This window comes from Cygnus olor, chromosome 4, assembly GCF_009769625.2.
Source record: "Cygnus olor isolate bCygOlo1 chromosome 4, bCygOlo1.pri.v2, whole genome shotgun sequence".
Lineage (NCBI taxonomy): Eukaryota > Metazoa > Chordata > Aves > Anseriformes > Anatidae > Cygnus > Cygnus olor.
In genome coordinates, this window is record NC_049172.1 from 31,995,520 (window position 1) to 32,008,271 (window position 12,752).

General features: G+C 38.6%; 1 protein-coding gene across 1 annotated transcript in view; it reads left to right on the forward strand.

The window, feature by feature from the left end:
* DCHS2 (dachsous cadherin-related 2) overlaps nt 1-12,752 on the forward strand; it is a 107,984-nt gene that overhangs the window by 77,278 nt on the left and 17,954 nt on the right. Inside the window, 4 exon segments of the mRNA XM_040555375.1 lie at nt 619-858; nt 4,986-5,120; nt 5,365-5,574; nt 6,794-7,648. Of these exon segments, the coding sequence (XP_040411309.1) occupies nt 619-858; nt 4,986-5,120; nt 5,365-5,574; nt 6,794-7,648 (1,440 nt within the window).

The window sequence follows — 12,752 nt, forward strand, 5'->3', positions numbered from 1 at the left end:
TCTCAGGGTCATATTTGGGAGTATTTACAGTGCAATACTGAAATACCACATTACTGTGGTACTCTACCCCATGTGATGAGCATGGTGGTGCTACTTTCAGTATGCATGCTCAGTGAGACTCAGCTCAGAAATTTATGCATGGCACTGTGACTGTGTTGTGCAGATGTACTGAAATGCCTTCCAGTAGGGCACTAAGGGAAGCAGGGAAAAAAGTGTGTGCAATGAAATACTTCACTCAGATTTTTACACAATGCATACTTAAAGCATGTATACGCAGCTACATTAATATATGTAGATGCTATATGTAGAGCTGCTAATTGTAGAACTAATGTGCAAAAAGAAAATAAAGTTAAATAAAAACTTTAAGCCAAGAGTTAAATAAAAAGAAATCTCTTAACTTCAACTTCACTTCAATTTCCATGAATCCCAATTTTCCCTGATGTCAAAATGAGTATTTCTGGGTGACTCCAAAGGGAATGATCTGCTCCACAGTCTGGAAGCCTTGCAACAGTGGCACAGAGTGCCCTGCGCTGCTACACTGAAGCTGTGAGTGCTGGAACGACTAGCATCCTAAGCTGGAGCAGAGCACTTCTTTAATGATTCCTTTCTTTATAACAGGACTCCTAAGTACAGCCCAGCTTCTGGACCGTGAGGTTCAGGAGCGCTACAGTCTGACGGTCATGGCTATTGATGATGGCAGCCCAGCTCTCTCTGCAACTCAAGTTCTGACCATCGTTGTTCTTGATGTGAATGATGAGAGACCAATATTTCTGCAGCAACTTTATGAGACTGCAGTTCGTGAAAACCAGGATCCAGGGGAGCTGGTCATAAAGGTGGAAGCTATGGATAGAGACGCAGGTAATTTCAGTCCCTTTGCTATACATTTCATTGTGAACACTGTGGACTGATCAAATCTTGGTGCCTGATTAGTATATTAAATATAAACTGAGTGCTTGGGTGATGTGGATAGCTCAGCATGCTCTAGATTTCATGTGAAAACAGTCGGAGTATTCTGTTTATAAGTCAGAAAACAATGTTCATCTCCATTAGAGTTAATATTTGAACATTTTGTTTCTCTCCATCAGTTTTGCATAGTTTTAAAAGTTAGGAGATAGGGTCCTGGTTTTGTAAGAGAACCAGTAAATATGCACTAATCTCTTCTGACCAGAGAGGGGCACTGTCATCCAAGATTTTCCAGGTAGCTGAGCTGTGAAGGAATTTTGGAAACCACTCTGGATTTCAAATACGATTTTACATACCTAAAAATATTAATGCACTGCTTTTCAAACATACACGAAATGGATGAGTAAAAAGGGTGGTTCATAAGCTCACAGAAAATGGTGAAATGTGAGAGAGTCTTTGCTGAGCAAATAAAAAAAACTCCATCCAGTTCTTCAACTACCTGTTCTTTCGGAATATCTGAAATGCATGTGATGCTACAGGTGGTCTGTGTGCTGGAGATAATCATACCTTCAGGAATACCAAGCACAGCATATGCAGTTGGTGTAACCTGAAGCAGTTGCACAGAGTTTGTGATCTGTAGTAAAATGAAATCTGAGGAAAGAATTAAACTTGTGGATATTGCTGCAATTGTCCTAAAACTTGTCTCAGCTTTGTGAATGACTTTCTCTTTACCATGAGTTTGCTTTCTGCACATCTTGAGAATGGTTTAAGATTGTGCTATCCAAAAAATAAAGCTCTTGAGCAAAATCATCTTTCGTCTCCCAGTAAGATTTACCATTTTAAAGTAGAGCACATACTGATTATGAAAGGCTGATGTGAGATGCACAGCTCATCAGAGATGCTGTATGGGAGAGCTATTTCTCCACAACTATGTAAAGTATTTGGAAGTTAGGAAGGAGTGGGTAGCCCTGTATATGAACATCTTCATGCCAGTTGAGCAGCATTACCGTCTACCTCTGTCTCCCTTACTCTTCCATGTACTTTCTTTCCTTTGTGCATCACTCTGTAAAAACAAAGGCTGAATTGATGTTAAAAATTGCTAGATAATATAGAAAAAGAATGGAATCTGCTTGAATTCCTCTGTCTCCTTTCTCCATCCCTTATATTATTTTATCCCACCTTTTGTGGGAAATACAACAGAAGGGAAATTTTGGGAGCCATTAGTAGAAGGGAGCGGGACTGGCTTGGCAGGTTGGAGAGGAAGGGCACTCTAGGTCTACCAGGTGGCATGTGGCCAGCCATTGTGCACCTGATGGAACAGATACTTGAGGCTGGAGCAGCGTTGGAGCTGATGGATCCTTCCTGTTTTGTTTGGTGGTTGTTGTGTTGTTGTTGGGGGGGGGGGGGGGGGGGGGGTGTGGTTGTGTGTGTGTGTTTATTTTTGTTATTATTAATTATATTTTACTTTATAATTTTTCCAGTAATCAGAGCCCTTCTGTTGTCTTTTTCTCACGTTTTCATGATTTGGCCCAATCTCATATGTATGTTGCAGTATTGTTCCAAATACTGAAATGACGCTCGTAATGTAAGAAAAGATTTATATAGGCACCATACAAATATAACATAACTAACTTTTCTTATCCTTTTGGGACATAATTTTTGAGTAAGACAACTGCTCTCATGGTGTTCTTTTTTTCCTTTTTTTATCACATTTTAAACATCATTTTTATTTGCTCTTTAAATTGCAATTCAAATCTCAGTAATATTTCCAGTCTCAGAAGAGGACTTTCCTTCCTGTATTGTTTCTTTCACCTCATATGTTCCCTGACTGACCACGGGGAGGAATGATGGAATGATTTTTACTGACAATTGCAGCCATCATCAACCGTTTGGTTTTATTTGTTTCTCTACTTTATGTATTATCTGTGAAGGAAAGAGCAAGCAGCTGTCATCTACTTTGTGTTTGACCCAAGCTTTAAGCTCACTGCCACTTCAAAAGGTCTTTTGTGGAAATCACTGCTAAAATTTTGCCTGTACAGATTTTTTTTTTTCCCCGCATAGATATCCATGAAAATTCTTGTTCCGCTGACTCCTATCTCTAGTTGTACTTACTGCAACCCTGCCTTTCCTCATATTATATGTCTTCTACACAGTGTGGGAGCTCTCTACTTGCCCCAAGGCCAACATCTAACTGTGTGATGCGAGTAAACACACGTCTTCAATTGCTCATTCCAGTTTATAATTTCAGCCCCCCAAAATGTGACTAGTAACCAGTTAACTGGGAGGTTGGATTAAGTGCAGATGTGTCAGCTGCTATGTCAAGCACATAGCGCATGAACGCATAGAGTCATCACCCTCCTCTCTTGGCAGTGCATACAGGCATGCATTTTTTTCTGCCTGTAGCATGTTGGTAATTAAGGATGGATAAATGCAGACAGAGTTGCAAATATCTTTTTAAAGGTAGTTGAGAGTTGATAGACTGTTGGTAATATCAAGTTTTCAAGATATTCTCCTTCATTGTCCCTACAGCCATGATTTTCCTCCTTTCTTCCAGAAAGCTGGAAGGATTTCTGTAACTCATTTTTTTTTGTATTTTCATGAATATGTTGCTTCCTTGAATTGGTTTAGATGCAAATAACAGTAATAATTCCTTCAATCAAATTTCAGTAGCATTGTCAACTACTTAGCAAAGCTATTCAAAGGCAAACAAAGGCAGTCACGGGCATCAAAACTGTAGAATCTGTTTCTTTTCTCACTTTGGTGTTTCTCCATCAACTCCATTGCAGACCATCCTATTTTTTGCTGCTGTAGCTGACATCAGGGATGCAGTGTTAACTCGGAATAGCAGTTATAGTATTACCAGGAGTACTTTAGTTTTCCGGGTGCACTAACTGTCTCTGTGTGACCAAAAGATTGTTTATTGTGTGAAAAAACCAAACAAACAAAACAAAAAAAAAAAACCACGTTTGCATGAAACAGAAGAATGTGCAAATGAATGAGCACAGTTGTACAAGATGAGTGGTTGCTGCCTTTTAAGTGTAATGTAGGGTTAAACTCATTAGCGATCTTGTAATTGAGATTACATTGTATTTTCCTCTGATGGGCGTTGAAACTACATGAAATATGAAATAAATTATAAAATAATCATAACTCATAGGAATGTGGAATCCCATTTCTTGTTCAACTCAGGCAGCTTTGGAAGAAGGAGTTGTAAAAGCCTGTACGGTTTTAGCCTAGTATTTCCTAGAGAAGGACAGGAAGAATAATATTTGTGTACTGTATGCAAATGGTAGGTGCAATTAGGAACAGATTGGAGATGACATTCAGAAAAACATTGAGGGAGGGAAAATCTTTAATCTTCCCTTCTGGAAATTCTACAAGACTTCACAAAGGCAAGCAGTATGATTTCAGAGATTGGCTACAAGCATGAACAGTCTAAAAGGCCTGAGATGTGCTGTGGGAATGTCCACCAAGTTGGCTTTTGTGTTGAAGACAACTAGGAAATGCCTACCCTATGAATCCTGATGGGACTTAGGCACCTGCCTGCTCAATATTACAAATATTTACAACTTGTGGGCATGCCAAGAAGCGGATGCTTTCTCTGGATGTTTATGCTATTCCGTATCATACTTTATAGAGATGCTTGTATTGGCTCTGAGTGAGGAAACTGGAGAAACAGAGCTGCCAGACCAGCCTGGTGCACTGCCTGACATCCTGTTGAGAAATAATTAATTACCTCAGGGAGAGCACAAGACAGATGCACAGATTCCACGATCTAAGCTAGTGCTGTATTACACCACAACAATATGTGAGCTTGCTTGGAGACTTGCCCTGGATGCTGAGAAATGCTGCTGGGGTCACTTTGAGTGGCAGGCAACACAGGTACAATGCAGCAGCTGGACAAGCATTTTGAAGATCCAATTTTAAATTTTAATCTCTTGTGCTAATGAAGAAGCAGTTAATCACTGCATTAAAAAAAATAATTTCATCCATAATCCATTTCCCAGAACGTGGGGGGAAAATAAAGAGAGCATGTAAGGAGAGCGGCTCGGTTTTACTAACGCTTCTATTCTGCTTTTAAGGACGAAATTCCTTGCTTCAGTATGAAATCTTGCCAGGAACTGGATCTGAAAAATTTAGGATGAACTCAGAGAATGGAGAACTCACAACAGCTGTATCACTGAACAGGGAAACCCAGGAGTTTTTCAGCCTTAAAGGTAACAGTGTGAAATACCTGGGACTGCTTGTAAAATGGGAGGTGGGAATGGAATTGGTGTTGCCGTCATCATTACGTTCACTTCTTGCCATCTGGATTAGATGGAAGTGGTAGTATTTTCAGGAGCAGGAGAGTATGTGCACTTTGCATAACACAAATAACTCTACTGCTCTGATATTGCTAAAGAGTATCCGTCGTTGCGCCTACCCTCTGTACAAAATTTGCTTTCTGTTTTTGAACCTTAGTTTTGGTTCGAGATGGTGGAACTCCCTCACTATCAAGCACAGTGACAGTTACCTGCAAAGTGCTGGATGAAAATGACTGCTCTCCCAAGTTTCTCTTTCCTGTTTCTGAGATTCATATTCTGGAGAATCAACAGCCTTCAGTAGTCTACGTTGCTGGGGCTGTAGATATGGATGCTGGCAATAACGGAGCTCTAAGATACCAAATAATTGGTAAGTTATACCCTATCATTTTTGTTAGTATAAATCAGGAAGCATGTAAACAGCAGTATCCAGGTTTTAGACTACCTCCTGCCTTGTCCACATCCTTCTTTTATGTAGAGAGGAAAAAAAAAAAAATCTTTCACTCCTTTGTCAGCATTAATAAGCCCTTTTCAAGCACACTTTGTCTGTTTTCTGGATTTGAAATAGTACAGAACAGAAGAACAAAAACAGTCAAATGCTGGAAGGAGGCATTTATCACAAAAGCATAGTTTTGTCCCTGTTGTAATAGTTGTGGAAGTATTGAATGTAAATATACCCTTGCAAGTAAGTACAAGAACTAACTGAATTTTATTATTTTATTATTTATTTTATATATTTTTTTAAACTTTGTTTCTTGAGAGCTTCTTTCACTCACCAATTAAAGTTATACTTAATTTTCATGTTGCCAAACTCTCCACATGTCCATTATGCCAATGTAAGCTCCACAGCTGTTCAAAGCCTCCGGTAAAATCTGTGCAGAAATACAAGCACGCTGCGCTTACTTTGGTTTGTGGCTCTCAGCAATAGCTGAGGCACATAGGTAGGCACATAGCTACTGTGGTAACAGCCAACAAATTTTTCTTTGAAGAAGCAGTTAAGAATTCCTTTGTGTTTTTTTGGTTTTAATTTCATGATCTTTAATTACCTTTAATGGTCTTTCTACTTGTTATAAAGTATGTATGCCATTCACTGTTACTAAAAATGCTAACTTTTCTTCTGTCAACTTCTTCATATTTACCTTCCCCCGCAAATCAAGATCTTGCACAATTCTTCACTTCCAAGAGACAAGTTTGTAGAAGAGAGCAAGGAGCATGTAATTACAATCGTCAGCAATGCTTTATAGGTTTCTGGAATTTGTAACTAAGGTTGGGAAGAGGTCACTTTGTGCAGCAGCATAGTTGCAGGAGATTTTATAAGGTGTGCTGCTTTAGGAAAAAAGACATGCATCTGGCAAAATAGCCACTCTGTAAATTGATATGATATTCTGTATTTACTGTCATTGCCACCCACTGATTTAAATGAAATGCAGGTTTTAATTCTTATAAGAGGAAAAAAATATGTGAAAGACACATGAGCACACCAGCTGCACTGGCAATTGGATTGTGTTATTGCAATTAATGTGGTATTCACAAGGGATTCTTCTTCAAAAGCAATTGTTTGTCATCATTTTATTTTGTGTGTTTGAAAGGTGGAAACGATGGAGAATACTTCACACTAAATAATACTTCAGGAAAACTGTTGGTCACTCGTACCTTAGACAGAGAGGATATCAGCAATTTCACCCTTGTAATTGAGTGCCATGACCTAGGCAGGCCCTCGAGAAGCTCCACTGCACTGTTGTACGTAACAGTCCTGGATGAAAATGACCACAGCCCTCTGTTTGCAAAGAACCAGTATCACGTCTCCGTGAGAGAAGACCTAGAGGAAGGCTCAGCCATCCTGGACCTTTTTGCTTCTGACGAAGATGATGGCCTGAACGGTGAAGTTACATACCGGCTTATAGACGACACCTTTGGAGCATTTGCCATTGACAGCGTAACAGGTTCCATAGTTACCACAAAGGCACTGGACCGGGAGACCAAATCCCAGTACACGTTCAGGGTTGTGGCAAGTGACTGTAGCGCTCACTGGCCGAGAAGTGCCACTGTCAGCGTTGTAGTGTACGTTGACGATGTCAATGACAATGACCCGGTGTTTCTGCAGAACCTTGTCAGGGCCTTCGTGCCTGCTGAAACTGCTGTCAACGAGACCGTAGCCACTGTGAGAGCAGAGGACGTGGATCTGGGGCCAAATGGAGCTGTTGTCTTTAGCTTGGTGCCAGAAACTGTTTTTCAGATTGACGCAGTGACGGGTGCCATCGTTCTTCAGCAGCCCTTGGCTTCCAAAGACTTCAGTGCTCAGCTGCTTGTGATGGCTTCAGATCAAGGTAGCTCACCTCGAACAGCCATGGCCATGGTCATTATCTTTACAGAGGGACAAGAGGAGCAGATTTCGTTCAGCCGTAACTTGTATGAAGCAAGTGTGCCTGAGAACAGTGCAGCAGGTAGGTATCAAATTCCCATCTGCATTCTTGCAGCTGTTGGGATCCTTTCCATTTGGGATGGTAATTTTAACAAACAGTGTAGGGAAATGTCCTTCCTGTGCAGCAGCGGGGAAAAGTTAAGCTGGATGGAGCAAATACCCCTCTGCCCTTTGCCAGCATACCAGCAAAAGGATCATAATCTGTTAGTTGGAGGTGTTGTCTGGCACACAGGTTTGCTGCTCGTGTACAGTGGTGTTGCTCACATTAAGCAGAAAACTCCCGTACCAGAGATGGTGTGTTCCCAGCCCCTCAGCCTGCGAAGCACTGAACATCAGGGGGTTAACTCCTTTAGCAAAATGACTTTAATGATGGGTGGACAGCGCTTACTCCTTGTTTCACTTGCCAACACACTGAGATTCAGACGAGATGAGTGGTATGTACCAGTTGCAACACAAGTTTTTATTTTTATTTTTTTTACTTTTGCAAAACCCTTAATGAACTGTAATAGCTTTCAGAGAGACTGTAAAACCTTACCTAAGTCTTGGACTTTCCAGAAAGAGAATAAGGGGGTAGGGTGATGTGAAGGGGAAAGAAGTTCGGAGACTGTAGTACATCAACATTCAGACTTCTACAGTACATCTCTAGGTAGAGCCTGCTACCAACAGATAAACGGCTTAAATCACAAGGTGCTTACAGATTTATTTTTTGTTCATTGTAATGATGAGAATTACTGCTTTAATTTTTTATCATTTAGAGGGTATTTGTAGTTGTGCATCCTGCTGATTAGATATGGTAAGTACTTTTTCCGGCTTCAGGGGATGGGTTCATCATAATGAGGGGCAGAAAGGAGTGCCTTTCACTTTTTTTTCCACCCACAAATACCACTGTACAATTGACCAGACGTATTTAGAGGTCTGACCTGGACTACATTCTTGATTCAAAAGCTGCCTCACAAGGTTCACATTGAACAAGTCATTTATTCTCTTTATAGTTCAAATTTCCCTCTGTAAAATGAGAGCAATATTCCTTTATATCCTAAGGGTATCGTGAGACTAGTGAATTCTTAGATCTTGAATAACAGCCTATATATTTGATTAGGAATCAGTAAAGACAAAATGTGCTAATAATTTTGGAAAACCAATCAATATACATGGGTAATTACAAACAGAATAGAGAACTGAGGGCGAAGATGGCTGTGGCAGAAACTACTGCTAGGATTGCTCAGACATTTCTTCCTATGTACGTCGCTGAGACTACAAGCCAAATTTTCAGCAGTGTATTTTAAAATTAAGATAATGCTGTATTAATAATGTTTCAGTTAACAGGTCAAAAATATGCAATATGGTGAAAAAACACTTTAGATTAAGTGACTTTTTTTTGACCATAGATAAAATAGCCTGAAAACAAAACATTTCACAAAAAAGTTGTGAACTGTGACCAAGCCACGAGACTAGAGCATCCATCTTGTTTTCCCACTGTCTGTCAAAAAACATGCATGATTTTGGAAAAAGTGGAAGACTTCCTACAGGAAATAGAAGAGAATGCAGTAGAATGGTGGTTACAACACCCTCTGGAAATAAGAAAGGTGTAGATTCAGGTCTCCTTTGGCAGAGGAGTATTTCCATTTTTCTTACTCCATTCTGAGTACTTTAAGTACTGAATCCACAGGATAAAAGTTTATTATTATTACTATTCTTTTGTGTGTGAAACCAGTGCTTCATTTATGGCTTCTATTTCAAATACAAAAAATGTATAAATTCCTAAGTACATTTGTCTTGACATTTAAAATATATTTTTTATTCCATGAATTTGACCAGGATTTGCAAGTAATTTTGGGTGGCCTAAACCTGTTTTTTTCTGACTGTGATTCACAGATACACCCTGTTTTATTAGAATCAGCACTGTACAGTAATTAATTGCGTATTGCTCTGCAAAGGAGAGGGAAGCCCTGAACTCTGAATTTTGTCTATCTGTTGATGCAGCAAGCTTATATTTTTAGAATGTGTCACAGGAACTTAATTGTCACTCTTCCATGGAGAGTAGGATGAAGACCCTGGCATCTGCTTTTTCATGACAGATTGGATTAATTTGCACTAATCCTGCATTATATCAGGAAAGATCTAAATTTCTTTCTGTTCAGGAAAAGATAATAAGAGCAAAGATAGGTTTTGTTAGGAAACAAGCTGAAAGAAAGAAAATGAAAATGAGAACTTTGCAGCAATTGATAAACTAATCTGATCCTAAATTTTCCTAAGTGTGGATACATTTATGGGTCAGGCTAGACAATCCAGCCTGAAATCATGGAAATACCCCAAGGAACTGTGGTAACAGAATGCCATAGTCAGATGTTCTCCCACTCAATCTATAGAAAACATAAATCAGATTTGATTTAAGTTGTTTTGATTAAAAGAAATTTCACAAAGCTTCAGGGTAAGCTAGAGGGTTTCAACCCAAAATTTTAGTTTGTATTTTTAATAAAAGGCTATTTGTAAAGAAGATCAAATTCTTTTAAGAGTATGAAAGATTTTACCAAATATTAATCTTTGTTTTGCTCCGCTTATAGTATTCTCTTATTTATATAAGCATAAGTGCATATCAAATACTTCACTTCTCAGGAAAAAAGGCATGATTATAATTAAAACTCCCATAGAAGTTAGCTTACAGGATATATGTGATCTGGGACCCCTTCAAGTATGAATAGCAGCAGTGTATTCAGTCCAAGGGAGATTTACATTACATACTGATTATTTGTAGACCTGGTATTAATAAATGTGGCTTTTCCTCCTCATTTTATTTCTGCCTTAACTAATAGAGTGGGAAAGCTCTAAGTTTATTTTTAAAAGAATCAAAACTCAAAACAATATAAACAATGAAAGTCAAAGCCAAGGGTCCATAGTTTGAATTTAGTCTAAAATTGTCTTTTAGATAAGTACCTCAGGAACTGGCTCTTATGGTCAGATTTTCTTTACTTAAAGTGTATGACCTCCAAGTGTAATGATCTTCAGAAAACCCTATTCTTCTATTTTTTCTTCAATAACAAATATTTAATGTCTTTAAATATTATAAACTGCATTTAGAAGCCAGTCAATACGTAATTAGGTCTCTGCATTCTTCAGAGGCTACCCAGAGAAACCCTTATTATTCACCAGGCTTTCAGTTGAATGATTATATGCATAGCACTTCCTTGAATACAGATTCAGCAAAAAACCTTGTTGACTCCTCTGCATTTGCAGAATCATTTTTTTTCTAACAGATATAAAATATGTAGCCTCTTATTCTGCGAGTCATCTCTTTGTGCTCAGTTAGCTTTTTCTTTCATTAGCAATTAAGAGATCTCAAGAAATAAGGACAAGGATGAATCAGAATTAGATGATAAAGGAGGAGAAAAAGACTGCAAGGCTGACTGCAGAAGACAGAAGAAAAAGAATTGTATAGATTATATGGTAGCTCAGTTTTGGTGTGCATTGTATGTCCGAACACAGAATACAACAAACATTGTTATGAGCTTTTTTTGCCAGGTAGGCAAATAGTGCCCAAGCTGCCCTACTTCAGTTTCAAGTCTGCAGGCATAAAGTAAAAGTTGGTATGCATGATATTTTAAAACAGTTTGAGATACTTTCAAAAGCAGTATGTCTGTGATTTAACTGAAAAACGAAGCATAAACATTTTAAACCGCGCTTCTTATACCTTTAATATTCTTAACTAATTTAGAAGCTGATTGTGTAGTGTTTCAAGCCCATCTGACTATCTTCAGCTGTGATCCTCATCTCCATCCTTCCTTATACTGGCTTCAGTGCTGACCTGATCCTTGCCGTGACATTTCACTGTGCTTTACAGCCAGAAAGCTCCCCTTCTCCTGTGTTAGTTTTCTACCAGCTTGACACAGTGAAATGGCTCAAGAAGGGGTCTGCTGAACTTCAGCTCCAGGGGGAGAAAAGGACTGTGAGGAACCACAGGTGAAGGCAATATTTTGGCAGGCAATATTTTGGCATGCAACATCTTGGCAGCTACAAGTCACTGTGATTTGGAATGCTGTAGGGGCTGAAGCTTCAGTGCGACATGCTGTGACCTCTGCTTGAGCAGTGTTTGAGTCACATATGCTCGATGTTGTAAGCTACTGGATGGGTGCTGTCTTTTAATATTTATCTGTATAGGATTTATTTGTATCACAATAGAGATGTCAGAGCTTGGTCGTATTTTTTTCACAATGAGCTGTAAAAAAAATGCTGTTTAAAGGAGTCATTTTCTGTGAAATTTATCAGAAAGGAAACATGTTCTTTGCCAAAAATAAATAAATAAGGTTTAAACAATTTTAATCACATGAAAATATAAAACTTAAAGTATTAGAATTTGAGGACCCAGAGCAACATTTTATTAACTTAATCCCTGAAAAACGGATTCAAATGGAACTACTGCTGCTTGCTGTGTTTGTGGTAGGTTTTCTTCTAAAGCCAGCAGTCAAAAAGTACAGTGTTGGAAGATAAATATAAACAGTCTGGACCTTGAATTTTTTTTTCTTATCTTTAGCTCTGGTAGGAGGATGCTATAAATGATTGCCCTTTTGCTGTCTTCGACTGTAAATCAAAGTTGCCCAGCAATGAACATTCAACCTACTATCATCCAGAAGATACCCATTTTAGATCCTAAAAGCAACTGCACAATTTTCATATCTGTCTGTTGGATGGGTAGATCTTATTTCCAGAGCCCTTATAATAAATATATTCACTAGTGCAGAAAACGTATCTGTCACAATCAGAGTGTTTGTGTTTTTAATTGGCAGATTTTAGGAGTGAATTACAAAGCATATAAAACAAGATTTCCTGTTTTTAAAAATTAGTGGCTAACTGTACTAAAATAAAATAAGTAACGGTACCAAGAACAACATTTCCTCTCACCTTTACACTAAAGATAAAGCCCTTCCTTCCAAAATTCAATGTGAACAGCATGCCCTTTGTAATGTAATAAAATAGCTAGCTGACTGTAATGCTGTTTGGAAGAGTTCAGGATGTATGGTAACCTCATTCCATCACAGCTGGATGGAATCAATTAAAATTAATTTAAACAATTAAAATTGGTTAAAAATCAATTACCATATGTGCTAAAAGATTTCATAACTCTTGAAAAG